General features: G+C 42.9%; 1 protein-coding gene across 3 annotated transcripts in view; it reads left to right on the top strand.

The window, feature by feature from the left end:
• The window catches only part of UBE2Q2 (ubiquitin conjugating enzyme E2 Q2), a 41,413-nt gene that overhangs the window by 20,182 nt on the left and 6,767 nt on the right, over window positions 1-14,464 (top strand). For 2 of the 3 annotated variants that reach the window (XM_016125837.2, XM_016125835.2), the window contains 6 exons: window positions 1,316-1,456; window positions 4,039-4,123; window positions 5,378-5,438; window positions 6,162-6,252; window positions 9,744-9,802; window positions 13,995-14,043. In XM_016125837.2, the coding sequence (XP_015981323.2) occupies window positions 1,316-1,456; window positions 4,039-4,123; window positions 5,378-5,438; window positions 6,162-6,252; window positions 9,744-9,802; window positions 13,995-14,043 (486 nt within the window). The other variant, XM_036231833.1, reaches the window with a different exon arrangement.

Below are 14,464 nucleotides of genomic sequence, written 5' to 3'. Positions count from 1 at the left end.
AATTTAAATCTCAGATACACTTCTCAGAGTGCCTGAGAACCAAAGAAGTTATTGTGGGTTTGTTTTGCAAGTCTGTCCGATTAGAATGACTTTTTTTTTTTTGTGACAGAGAGTTTGTTTTTAATGTTTTCACGCAGTTTAGTACAGGTGGGAACAGTAAACATATCCCCCAGGCCCAGTGTGCAGAGAGTTCATGCACCTTCTCTTCCTTCACAAGGTAATGGGGAGAAGGGATAGGCTGTTGAGGGGAGTCTGGTAAGGTGGGAGACCGAACTTTGGTGATGTCAGGTTAGGACGGATGAAGAAATGTTCCGGGCAACTAAAATAATGTGCTAAAGAAGGCCCAGGATAAGCAGGGTTGGGCCCGGTTAGGACTTGGATGGGAGACCACCTAGGAAGACCAGGTGCTGTAGGCATAAAAAAATAAAAAAATTAATAAGACCCAGGAGAGCCCAGGGCATGGTGTGTTGGGCGCGCTGGATGCCCTTTTTCTGGGAGAAGAAGATTGATGTATTGCAGTCATGGAAGAAGAAGCAAGGCTAGACAGGGCAGATGGCTCCGTCTTGAATTGGGGACAGACATGTTTCTATTGGGTGTGATTGTCGATGGAAAGGCCTTATGCAGAGAATGGTGTGTTGAGGATGTTGTTTTAAAAGGTGATGATGATGACTTTTGTTCCATGCTGGTTAACACGCAAGTGGAGCAGGCCCATTGGCAGGAGTGTGACTGGGGTGGAAGGTGTTGGAAGAGGCGCCTCAGGCTCAGGGCGTCTGTGCGGAGGAGATCAGGGCTGACAGGTGCAAACCGGGGGAGGGGGCCTGAGGGAGCCCCAGGAAGCCTGAAGCACGGACGGGGTCTGAAGGTGGAAGGCGTGCAGGAGGCGTGAAGGGAGGGCTGTGTAGGGCAAAGGCGTCAAGTCTGAGTGGAGATCTGGGTGGAGAGGTCGTCAGCCTGGTCTAGAAGTCACTGCAGACTGATCAGCTTGAAAGGGTGGACACGGGAAGTCGAGCCGCTGGAGGAGAGTGCAGGCAGTTAAAGGTGTCAGTGCTGTGATGCGAAACTGTTTCAAAAGTCCCTCTTCATCAGAAATTTAAAAGATGGCTGGACTTTGTAAGGCCATTAAATGTGCTTTACTCGGATTGTAGTTTCTAAACAATATATATCAAAGGAGGGAAACTTTTGAATGGAACATGAAGGCTTTTTACCTCTCCCCGTAGAATACATGTATTTTCCTATTTCTGCTCCCTCTTGAGTCAAGAATAATTTAACTTTGGGCATAGGCTTGAATAAACTAATACTTTTCTAATTTTTGTAGGATATAGAAGACTTGGATCACTATGAGATGAAGGAAGAAGAGCCTATTAGTGGAAAGAAGTCAGAGGATGAAGGAATTGAAAAAGAAAATTTGGCAATATTAGAGAAAATTAGGAAGACTCAAAGGCAAGACCATCTAAATGTATGTGTAACTATCGAGGACCTGGACTTTTGTGGTTAAGTAACGTAATTATAGGTAATAATATAAATACAGGGAAATTCATTAAGACACCAGTCTCAGGACCTCCCCCACCTCCCCCCCCGTTTTTGGTCGTTGGTTCAGCCATATGGTTTGTCGTCCCAGTCTTTTTATTTATTTTTTTATTTTACAGTTTGCGTCTACTGACAGCCACTTTCTCCCCTCTTTACCCGCCTTTTGCATCCCGGAATCACCTCCTGTTCACTCTCAAGCCGGTTTCTGCTGCTTTCTCTGCTCGCCCCCCTCTTTGGGGATCTGTGTATTCAAATCGAGTCTCTCCTACAAAGCGCAGTTCGCATCTTCATGAAGCTGCCCATCGGGTCTGTCCTGTTGCGACCAAACCAGAGTTAACTTTTCTTTTGACTTAATGCCTCTTTTATAAGAAGTAGCATGGACAGTGAAGTTTGGGGACTGACACAGCTGAGTGGCTTCAGTTTCCTCAGCTCCAAGATGTGGACACAGCTCTGTGCTGTGAAGAATAAATGAGAATGATGTATACGAAACACCCAGACGGAGCGGGAGACAGGGCATGAGGGTCTGGCTGAGTAACCGGACACTTACCACTTACTGCCTTGTATTAGGGCTGTCTTTCAACCCCATGTGATCTCTGGGGCCCTGTTCCTTCGTCCTGGGCACAGGTCTCAAGCCCAGGGGATGCACTGTCACGCAGGGCGACACTGAGTGCTGCAGGCAGGTAGATGACTCTCCCTGCTGCAATCTTACTGTTTATTCAACTGGCAACTCAGTTTTTACAGAGCAAAGAAATTTAGCCCAGCTGTTATCTTAATTATTAAAAAAACCAAAATTTGTGGCATCTATATTTACTGTACTTTCTATATTTTGTGATTGCTTCTAGTTTGCATGTTACAGTCAAAACCACTACAAATGATTGAACATTTTCGCAGGACAGACGTGAAGTACTTTGAACTTTACATACCTTCCCGTGTCATCTTTATAGCCACGTTGTGAAATATTCTTCCTGGTCTGCAGAGATGAGACTGTGTTTAAGCCCGTTAAGCAGAGTATTCAAGGTCATTCAGCTAGGAAGTCATATGTTTGCAAACCAGACTCCTAACAAAGTGTCGTGCAGCCATTAACAGTTAAAATTTAACATGATCATATTTAACAGAAGGACATTCTAAATGTTTTTGTCTTACGACAAACGGTTCTATTCATATTCAGTCTTAGGATAAAATATTGGTGCATTTTCATTTTTAGAGACGTTCCAACACTGCAAATAACCGAAACCAGTTTCACGGAGGTGAACAGGTCTCACAGTTTACTGTGCCATAAACTGGGCCTTCAGTGTAGCATTCCTGCTCATAGTCTGATTAATGGAACTCTGTTTAGTTAATAATGTACCATGGCGATGGGCCCTTATATACCTATTAGAATGGCCAAAATCAGGAGTACTGACAGCATCAGATGCTGGCGAGGATGTACAGCCACAGGAGATCGCATTCCTGGCTGGTGGGCATGCAAAATGACATACAGCTGCTTTGGAAGCAGATTCCTACAAAGTCAAACATACTCTTACCACATGACCCAGCGGTAGGCGTTCTTTGGTATTTATCCAAAAAAGCTGAAAACGAATGTCCACACAGAAACCTGTACACAGATGTTTATAGCAGCTTTATTCATAATTGCCAAGAACGTAGAAGCAACCAAGATGTTCTTCAGTAGGTGATGGACAAATAAACCACAGTGCATCTTGACAGTAGAATATTAGTCAGTGCTAAAAAGCAACGAGCTATCAAGTCGTGAAAAGACTCAGAGGAACCTTAAATGCATAATTACCAAGTGAAAGACGCCAGTCTGAAAAGGCTACACACTGTATGATTCCAACTGCTTGACATTCTGGAAAGGCAGGACCGTGGAGACACTGCAAAGAGCAGCGCTTGCCAGAGGCTGGGAAGGGGAGGGTGCAGTAGAAACGCTCTGTGCCCTGTAGTGGTGGGTCCGTATCGTCATGCAGCATGCAGGCCCACAGGACGTGCAGAGCTCGAAGTAAACCTCCGGGCACATCACGGACTTTGGTGCTGATGCCACATCAGTGCAGCTTCATCCATTGTCAGAAACGTGCCCGCTGGTGACGGATGTGGCTGGGGAGCGAGGCTGCATGTTGCAGAGTGGGTACTGGGAAGTATCTATACCTCCCTCTCCCTGTTGCTGTGGACCTAAAGCTGCTCTAAAAAATAAATTATTTGAAAATTAAATTAAATGATGGTGTTGGAAATAGACATACTGAGTTCTAGGCTATGCAGGAACCATGGTGATCTGGACATATTGGTTAGACTTATTTCCCCAGATGATAAGAATACATGAACCAGGCTTGTCCCCAATTTTACAGTCCTCTTGAAACTTTATAACTTTTGATTTAATTGAACTTAATTTTTTTGACTTTTTAAAATGTTAAGTGGTGATCTGTTTTCAAAATCTCATCATGTTTATTTCAGGTTTGAATACCTTAAGTCTTCAGTTATTTGGCTCAGTAGATCTTGGTAAAGGGCACGTTTCTGTTTCAGGGTGCCGTGTCGGGGTCCGTGCAGGCTTCAGATAGACTCATGAAAGAGCTCAGGGACATATACAGATCGCAGAGTTACAAAACAGGTAAGGCCCGCTGGGTGTCTGCTGCCTCTCTTGTCCTTATGCTCTTTTTGATTTTCATGTAGTAAAGTTCATTTCTCATAAAATCAAGGGACAGAAACAAGTATTTACTAATTTTTTTTTAGGGACGTGAAATGCAAATGTAGGTAAATTATCAAAAGATATGGGGGATAAAATAGGGTGCATTTACAGTGGTCCCCTGTTATTTGCTATTTTGTTTTCCATGGTTTCAGTTACCCATGGTCAACTGTGTCCCCAAAATATTAAGTGGAACATTATAGAAGTAAACGATTCGTAAGTTTCAAATTGTACACCATTCTGAGTAGTGTGGTGGAATCTCGTGCCCTCCTACTCTGTCCCACCTGGGACACAAATCATCCTTTTATCCAGTGTGTCCATACTGCACACGCCTCCTGCCCACTAGCCACTCAGCTGCCGTCTGGGTAATCAGACCGCATGAGTGCGAGACACGTTCACGTAACTTTTGCTACAGCATATTGTTATAGTCCAGTATATTATATGATCCATTTTGAAATTCTCAGAGTAATCAAATTTAAATCCTTAGAGCTTACTTAAAAGCAAAAAAGTGCTCTATAACGTACAAGATAAGCCAAACTTATTTCTGAGTTATTAGAAGTTTTGGCGTCCTAACAGTTTTTCTTACAAGAAGTCTAAAATTTCACATGTAGAAACCTAAGAGCATTTAGTTAAATATTTGAATACTAACATCTTTAAATGTTAAATCATTTAGTTATTACAGCGTTATTTGCAGTAGCAAAAAAAAAAAAAAAATCAGGTATAGGGCAGAATGGGTCAAATTATGGTATGTCCATAAAATAAAATAATTACTATGGAATTATTGTGAAGATTGAGAATAGGTTGCTATACACTAAGTTGGAAAGATGCCCCAGAAAACTGAAGAAACTCTGTGTAGAGGGTTTCCAATTTTACAGAAACGTTTGCATGCACATACAAGAAAAGTCTTAAGTACATGTGATTTTGCAGTTTTTTTCTCCTCCTCACAGTGGTAAATATTTTTTCAGCTCGTTAAAGAAGCCGCTTCATTCACGGCTCTAATTATCTGTGAAGGGCATAAGATACCCAGCTTCGGTGGCGAATATTTACAATATAGCTCAGTTTTTGTGTTTTAATAGCAAAATTTCTAGCTTTCAATGGTTATTTAGTGTATACATTTCCAGCAGAGTAATAGTTGTAAGATTAACCGAAGAGTAACTAACACGCCCTGTATCTTTACAGGGATTTATTCAGTGGAACTCATAAATGACAGTTTATATGACTGGCATGTTAAACTGCAGAAGTAAGTGGCCTTTTTTAAGCTAACCCACCCTTCGTAAGGTTGTCATGGGAGACTATTACAGTGGAGATTTTTTTCCCCTGAATCTGATACCTTTATACTATGGCTTTTACTTAGAACTTTAGACCCTGTTTCTGTAATAGTTCTCAAAATGAGCTGTTTCTTAGGCTCAATAATAAGTAAAGTGAGAAAGAGGAAGGAGAAAGAGGACCGGCTGTGGGATAAAGTATTTCATGGAGTTAGACAAGCGGGGAAACAAGAACTATTGAAACAAAAGTGTCGTTAATAACTTGCTGAGATTGACTGTGAGAACCAGTTTGTATTTGAAATACAGGATTTGAGTAGGACCTGAATACGTAGAACATTTGTTAGACAAATTAACTTTTGTTAGTGATTTCACTTTTTCTAGTCTTTTCCATGGTAATTTTCTCTCCTCGAACCCCTTATCTAACAATACAGTTTTAGAGACAATTTTATGACCATTTCCTTTAGGATGACTGCTAACTTTGAATCCTTAGGAGAACGGATTTAGAATACTGTGGTCTTTTTGTGAACATTTAGTCCCATGGGTTGGAGGCTATAGTGATTTGTTTTTCCAGGGACCGCAGAGTAGTTTAGATGTTCTCTATAACTTATCCCAGGGGCTCTGTTTCAGCTCTTGGGCTGATATGTTTTTGAGCTTAGTACAAAAAAAATCTCTGACTTTCTGCTTTTTGTAATTCGTAGGGTCGATCCTGATAGTCCTTTGCACAGTGATCTTCAGATATTAAAAGAGAAAGAAGGCATAGAATATATTTTGCTTAACTTCTCCTTTAAGGTAAGAAAACTGTAGGAGGACTCCGTATGCTTCTAGTGGGAATGTATAGTTGTACACTTGCTTTGGAGAACGATTGGGAATTACTTGGTAACGCAGAAGATCGTGTTGCCTGTGGTTCAGGAATTCTCCTAGTTCTGCACCCTGCACGAAATGAGTGTTTGGGTGACGAGGAGACATACAAGGATGTTCAGAGTAGCACTGCTTATCGTAGCCTGTTCCAACAGACCATGGCATTCATCAACTGGAATAGAGCTATATGCAACATAGATACATAAGAAACATGTTTTGGATGATTTCACTTATATAAAGGTCAAAGTAGGTAAAACTAAATTACATGTTTAGGGCATGCATTCTCAGTGGTGGAGGCAGTGTCACCACCGTCCAGTGGGGTGAAAATTGGTCCTTGGAGTGAACCACTCTTAGATAATGGCCTGTGGCCCTTTAAGGGGCTATAGTACGTAAACAGATACACGATGTTTAGTGGTGTGAAAATTTTGTGGGAGGGGTGGAGTGAGGAAAATTTTCTAGAAAGGCTTCTTAGTGGGGCAAAATTGAAAGGAAGCCTGAGAAACTGATTTTTTAGATTCGTACTTGGGCAACAAAACTAGGAAGAAAGGTGAAGGTTTGATTATCATACGGTTTTGGATCTAGGGGAGAGGGACGGGGTGGCTTCTTGTGTCTTGACCAGGGGTGGTCACATGGCACATGTTTCACACACTGTGTAATGACGTACCTTTGTATTTTATGCACTTTTCTGACTTTTTGAACTATATTTAATAAAGTATTTTTTAAGATGCTAAAAATAAAGGTTAAAGAAGAATAGCAATGTGGAATATAGATAAAATATCGAGGTTTAATATGGAATCCGACTAAGTGTAGTAGTTTTAAATTCTTTTTTAAAAAATACCAGGAAGTGTTTCTGAGGGGTTATGTTTGAATGTATGGCGCTTCTTTTCGACCTGTTTTTTTAAATTGAGAAGAAAAGTTTGTGCAACAATTGTGCAGTAGTGCAGATACATATTGTAGAAATCTAAGATTGTCTATTTTAGCCATCAGGAAGGTGCTTTCTATTTCCATTCCTATTAGGGTTGACTTTTCATAGTTTATAGGTTCCTCAGAATCTTATTTGAGGATGGGTATGGTAGGGAGTTGAAATAAGTTATTGGAATCATGATGCTTATTCTGTGAGTTAGCTGCATTTTGTGTTCCTCGGAGATAACTGGATGAAACAGATGTTGTTTAGCTCCCTCCCTTCAAACCGGTTTTATGGGTCGTTTGTTGTTTCTTTACACCCTTTTATTTGAACGTAGAAAGTTGGAGGTGATTCTCTTAGCCCCCTGACATTTTTCTCGGAGGTCACATGCTGGTTTCCTACCTACTGCTGCGGGGAGGTGAGGGGCAGGCATGGCCTGGCCACCAAGGGGCTGACCTCACATTCTCGGCCACCTCGGCTACTATCTTTGCTTCAGTTCTTCAAGAGAAAAGTCTCTTCTTCTTTTGGAAACCTCAGTTTCCAGGCCTGAGAATTGTGCTCGGTTGCCCGAGATTTAGCTGAGGCTTCTTTTCCCTCATCTTCTCTTCATTTGTTTTTATGAAGTCCGGCGATCTTGGTCGTTTAATTGGAGCACTTACTCTGTTCGTTACTGTTTTGAAATCTGGATTGAACTCCACCATCTCATAAGTGCTTTCTGTTTGTCCTTCTGGCTCCTTGCTTTTTCTTATTCTTTTGGATTTCTCTCTTTTCCTCCAGTTCCCCACCTCTGTTAGCTTGGTGCTAATTGTATGTTCTTTACTCCTCTTTACTGCCTTACAGTTGCCACACACATCCTTAGCTTGCCTAAGTCAGACATAGATTTGTCCATTTATATTTTTCCTTTTCCTCATGAATGCAAAGACCTTGGAACATGTACTCCCTGTGGGATAAGTGCAGCTGTTGTCATGCATTTCAGTTCTCTGTCTAAAACCTACACCCGTTGTTTTGTAATTAGTTGATGTACATTTAGGTCTCCGTGCATACTTGGTCTGTTCACGGCCTTTGTTCTCCAGGTTTCCATTTATGATCATCTTTCTCCTGCCTCAAGAATACCCTATGGTATTTCCTGGAGTGTAGGTCTGCTGGTAGGAAAATGTCTTTCTTTCAACTTAATTTTTGGAAAGGATTTTCGCTGGGTATAGATTTTGAGATTGGAAATTCCTTTCTTTCAGCACCTTGAAGGTGTCATTCCCTTAGCATGGCTTCCATTGTTTCTCTTGAAGCATTTGGAGCGCTCACATCTTGTGAAAGCCTTTATCAGTTTTGGAAAATTCTCGTTCTCTTCGGATTTCGCTTCTGTCCCTTCTCTCTTCTCCTCTGGAGCTCTGCACATGACACCTTTCAATGCATTCCCCCATGTCTTGCTTTCTGTGTTTTCTACTTTCATTCTGGATGTTTTATGACCCATTTTCTGGTACACTGAATTTCTCTTTTGCCAAGTCTCCAACTGCAGCTAAACCGTCCATTAAGTTGTGAATTTCAGTTATGGTATTTCTGTGTTTCAGGATTTTAGTACAATTCCTTTTTATTATTTTAGTTTTCTGCCAGGGTTTTCAGTCTTTTCTTGCACATAATCAGCATGGTTATTTTAAAATCCGTGTCTGATGACTGTATCATCTCCATCCCTTGTGGTTTTGTGTTCATTGTTTGCCTCTCGTTTTCTGACCGTGTTGTCGTTAGGTCTCATATAACTCTTATTTTAGCAATGAACACAATACGTGAGGGACCGAAGACCTGATTTCAAGCTTTGGATGATACCCTTCTCCAGAGGTGACTCACATGCAACCTGTCAGGCGCCTGGGCACCGGCAGCCCAGGGTCACTGAGTCGCACGGGGGTTGAGATGACGTGAAGCCGGGCAGCACTCCCTGTCAGCCGAGGCACTTTGCAATGTGTCCTCCAGGGTCCCAACTAAAGTGTGGGGGCGGATGAGGCCTCCCCTCAGTGGGCACTGAGTTTCAGGGTTTGTTTTTACCTCCCTACGCAGTGACCTGTGAGCCCTACTCAGCTTCCAAACCTCCCGTCTTCCTCTTCTGTCATGGAAAGAAAACCCAGGGGGCGAACAGGGCCCTCCTCTCCGAGGTTCCTTCTTCTTCCTCCTCTTAGCTCTGTAATGGTTACATTTTGCCCACCTTCTCTAGTTCTCAGCAGGAGGATTGATCCAAAGTACCTGGTCTGTCATTACTGGGCTGTTACTTTATGTGGTTCTGCTGTAAGGGGGACTCTTCATGCAGTTCATGAATTTACCAGATCATGGCTGTATTTGGGCCTGATCTTAACTTCACTTTTATCTGCTTTGTTTTTTATTTCATTTTATTTTTTTGGTCCTGTTTTCACTTTTATGACCCTCATTCAGCATCAGATAATAAGTGTATACATTCCTTATAGACTATTTTAAAATCTTCTAAATGTACTATAAAGGATATTCTTGGTATTAAACATGCTTATTTGGTTTTTAGGATAACTTCCCATTTGATCCTCCGTTTGTTCGAGTGGTGTTGCCTGTTCTCTCAGGAGGGTAAGTTTAGTGATGACTTTCTTTGACAATGCATGTCAGAGTCTTTTGGAAGGCTAGTTTGATGCTGGGAGGCCTCGAATGCTAGCTTCACCCTGAAGTTTCTGACCAATTGAGTCTCGGGGGTGAGGGGGGCGGCTGAGAATGTGCATTTCTAAGACGCAGTCAGGTGAAGCTGATGTTGCTTGTCTGGGGACCATGGTTTAAGAACCACTGGTATAAACCATTACGTTGTTTATAGGTAGAGTTTTTAATGGCCCCTATTTGTGTGCATTTTTTCATGAAAAACCCACTGTCTTTAAAATATAAATTGTGACTGAGTGCTTAGGGAAGGTTAGGGTTAGAAAGTGATTCCCACAGGCCCGTGATCCTGGGAAAGCTCACAGGCAGTCTCGTGGGCCTCTAGTTGGCCGTGGAGTCTCCCTGGAAGGTGGCCTTACAGTTGGGTGGAGTCGAATGGTAATTGCCATGCATTTTCCTCGCTCGCATGGCTTTTTTTGTGGTTAGAACTCATAGGAAGGGTGGGAAAAGACCGGAATTCATACCTTGGTTAGTGGTGAAGCATTCTGCGGGCCTCCAAGTGGGAGCAGTTGAACTCTTTTGAGAATTTGAAGTGCTCAGCTGGCCATTTCCACTTCGTGAGTTAATCCATATTATGGTGATTAAAATCTAGGAATATTCAGTGTTTACTTTGATCATCTCTTTGGTTGATATAATAATAGTTTCACTGAGATTAAAAAATAAAGGCAGCTACAAATGAATAAAGAAAGGATTTGGAAAAATTTTGTAAATTCAAGATAAACATAAAATTTTTATCAGATCATTCTGAAATGCTATATAAACTTGATGGAGGTAGATTTTTCACATTTTTGTTGTGAGAAATCCCAAGAATTTTAAGAATTTATGGTCTTAAATAATTTACTACCTAGGTATGGAGACAGACACGCAAAGTGGTGAATATTGCCGTCTCCTGGGCAGGGAGGGCAACTGGTTCCAGGACTGACTGCTGGGACGGGAGCTGCTTTGCTTCCCTCTGTCCAACACCTGGGACAGTTCCCGGCACAGAGGACATCCTCGGTGAATGTGTCCCTCCGTGTTTGAGGGGGGTTGATTCCAGCGCTCTCCCCAGGGACACCAAAATCCGAGGCCGCTAAAGCCCCTTATGGAAGATGGAGGAGCACTTAAACGTCACCTCTGCACATCTTCTCATTTACCTCTGACCATCTCTCGATTACTTACAATAATACCTAACAGGGTGAAAATGCTGTGTAAATAGTTGTTACACTGTATCATTTAGGGAACAAGAAAAAGTCTTTACACCTTCAGTACAGGTGCAGACATCCTAGCCTAACTGCATAGCACATGTCAGCAACAATATAACATTTAAAAAAATAATTTTGATCTGTCCATTATTCAAATGACTAATTTGAATAAGTCAGTTCATGACTTACCCAAATAAGTTGTCTAACTGGTTTTTCCAGTCTACCAGAAGCCGGCAATATAGAAAGAGATGAAAGGTGTCTGAGTGCGCCATGGATGGTCAGATGTTAAGTGTGGATTGAAGTTCTGAGGTGAAAGAAGGTACCAGTTCTGGCGACAGGGACCTGGGCAGGCGTCGCCGAGCAGGCGGGTCTCAGCCAGGCCGTGGAGAGCGAGTGGGTTTGCTCAGCTGGCGGGAGAGGAGGGCGATTATCAACCCAGTGAGGAGGAGACACGCACACGTCCTCCCGCGGGGGAGAGGCAGGGAACTGCTGGCAGGACGTCTCGTGGCGAGACAGGACCGCGGACCGATGGCGGGTTTTCTTTTCTCGGTAAGCAGATCTTTCTTTAACTGGTTCAGGAGCAGGGAAATATCAGTGAAGAGAATGTTTTAGAGAGATAGATCTGGTGATGGCAGAAGAGGCTGGTCAGAGCTGATGCCACTGCGAGAGGAAAGCGGTGACAACCTGAGTTGGTGCCGTAGCAGTAGGCGGGGCGGTGCATGACATGCGAACGCACGCTTGAGGCAGAATGTGAAGACTCGGTGTCCTCGGCCAGCCGTTAGGTGAGGAGGGGGAGTTATTGGCTGACTTGGGAAGAAGCAGAAAATGGAAGGACTGGTGAACACAGTTTGTAGTCGCAGGAGGAGGCCGGAGCCGAGCGCTGTGTCTGGGCAGCAGATGGTGGCCGTGTTTCACTGGAGGCTGCTGGAAACGCCTCCTTGGTCGGCGCCCTCATGCCCCAGTCGGCCACGAGAGAGCACACGGACCACTAGAGCACTGAGTCAGCCCGCACCAGCGCCCCCTGTCACCGCCGTCCTGGGGCTCTTCTCTGACACTCCACGCCCGTTTCCTCACTTTGAGAAAGGGCAGGGTCAGACCGCTGGACTTGGGCCGACAGGCCTGCCCCCTCCTTGCCTTTGTTTTCATCCCATCACTGTCAGGAATTTGGCTATAATGTAAAAACGTGTCATTTCCCTTTCTCAGGTCCTTTGGGAGCCGTCTTGCGTCAGTGCGGGGCTGTGCGCCTGAGCCAGGAGTGAGCAGGGACTTCCTGGGCGAGGGAACCTGGGCGCGGGCCCCGCCAGGGGGCCTCAGCCACACAGCCCTCCTCTTGGCGTGTGCCTCCCCCCCTGCAGGGCCCCTGAGCCCTCGGGGAACCTCCCAATCCTTAACCACCACATGTGGCCGTGGGGCCAGCCCCCTTCCTGGTCTCTGCCCCTCTTACCTGTCTCGAGATGGCTGTTTCTCTATGTCCCTACGGATAGGACTCTGTTCAGCCGGTCATCAGGTGGTTCTCAGTGGCAATCGTTCTGTAATTTAGTTTTGATTTTCCTGTGCGGGTGGCAGGAGGCGAGCACATAGCTTACCCACTCCATCATCTCACTGGGGATCAAGTACTTAAAGCTCACTGCATTCAGGATACACTTTGAGCCCAGTGCATGATTCCAAGAACCGGGGATAGAATTCTCTATTCAGGAGCATGTGAGAATATACAAAGAAGTTTAAAAACCCGTGATTCTCCACCCAAAGTTAATATTTTGGATTTTTTTTCCCTTCTCATTAAACTTTTACTATGAAAGATCCCAGCGTTTGGGACAAGCAAGTAAGAGACAGTTGCTTGAAATCTCCAAGATGGAGAGTTATTAAATACTTTCTGTTACTGAATAATTTCACCGTAACTATTACTATTCATGGTAATGGTCTACAGTAGAAGTTTTAGGATTCCTTACTGCTTTGTAAAATAATTTGGTTTAGTCAACACGAGGATGCATTTGGTTAGCCGGAAGGCGAAGTCCTCAGGCTAGATGGTCTAGGCAGGTTTTATGGGGCGGGGGCGATGTAGTTCCGAAGAGTAGGCAGCAGATGGAATTTCAGGGAGAGGAAAGACAGAGTCCTAGAGGACGAGAAAATGTTGTGGTGGACTTAACGTTCACGTGGACCTAATAAGTGGTCCGCAGCCTATGTATTTTCAGGATTACCACAGTATTTCTATAGTTGTCATTCTCTTTATTTTAAGGCATCTATTTAATGTATGTAGAAGTTTAAAATAACTTTAAAGGAGGAAATTACTTTGCTTGAGAAAGTGTCACAAAGCAGAAGGATCTTGATCTAAATAATGACTTCCTAAGAGATCTGGGAATCCACAGACGTTGTCTTTGGTTCCAAGAACAGTCCTCAGCATGAGCAAGAGGAATCGAGGTATCCCAGAAAGAGGGGCTCCATGGCCAGACCATGTGATCCTCACAGCAGAGAGGATGAAAACAACTTAAGCCATCACTGCAGATGTTCATTATTACAGCTGTGGTAAAGGCATTGGTTCTGTTGGAGGAAAAGCCTTGGCTGTGCAACACGATGGCAGAGAAATGTTCAGATGGATAAACACTTGAATACCATTTAGGGAAACTGAATCTCCAGCCCCCATTCTCTGCAGTACTTAACAGCTGAATTCTTAGCATCTGTATCTTTAAAGTCTGAGTATTCCGTTACTAAGAGTACTGTTTTCAAAAAATTGACCGAATTAGAACAATGACATTAGAATTTTTAAATTACCCATAATAGTCCTGTAATCCTAATAGCTGTTTTCATTTTTCTATGTTATCTTCTAATCTTTACATGTATGCATGCTTCGTTAGTAATGGTACTACAAAAATTAAAAAGGGATAAGGGATACTGAAATCTAGAGAATTTTGTATGATTCCTGTTTTCTGTTTAAGGTATGTGTTGGGTGGCGGTGCATTATGTATGGAACTTCTCACAAAACAGGTGACTTTTTTTTTTTTTTTTTATGGTACTCATATTTTTCAGCTTCCATAGGGTGTTTTGGTTTAATGTAAGTTAGATTCTGAGTGGAAAATCTTTGTTTAACAGCACTTACTTAAACATTTATTATCTTTTAATAGCACCTACTTTACATAATGAAAAAGCTACATAAACTAGTAAAATAACATTGTACTTTGTGCTTAATCTGTGCTAGGAGAGACAGAAAGTTATGTTTATTTAAACTTATAATTTGCTCACATTTTGCATTTAGAACACAAGTGTGTGCGTGAAATTTTGGAAATGTTCCAACTTTAGTTTTACTTCTTGAGTGTAGATTCCTTAGTGCTAATCACTGCTGTTGAGCTGTTACACACCATTTTGTGACACTTTCCTAAGTGGGGATTGTGAATTTCATTGCCTCTTC

This window comes from Rousettus aegyptiacus, unplaced genomic scaffold, assembly GCF_014176215.1.
Source record: "Rousettus aegyptiacus isolate mRouAeg1 unplaced genomic scaffold, mRouAeg1.p scaffold_m13_p_14, whole genome shotgun sequence".
Taxonomy (NCBI): domain Eukaryota; kingdom Metazoa; phylum Chordata; class Mammalia; order Chiroptera; family Pteropodidae; genus Rousettus; species Rousettus aegyptiacus.
This window is presented reverse-complemented; position numbering and strand designations above follow the sequence as displayed.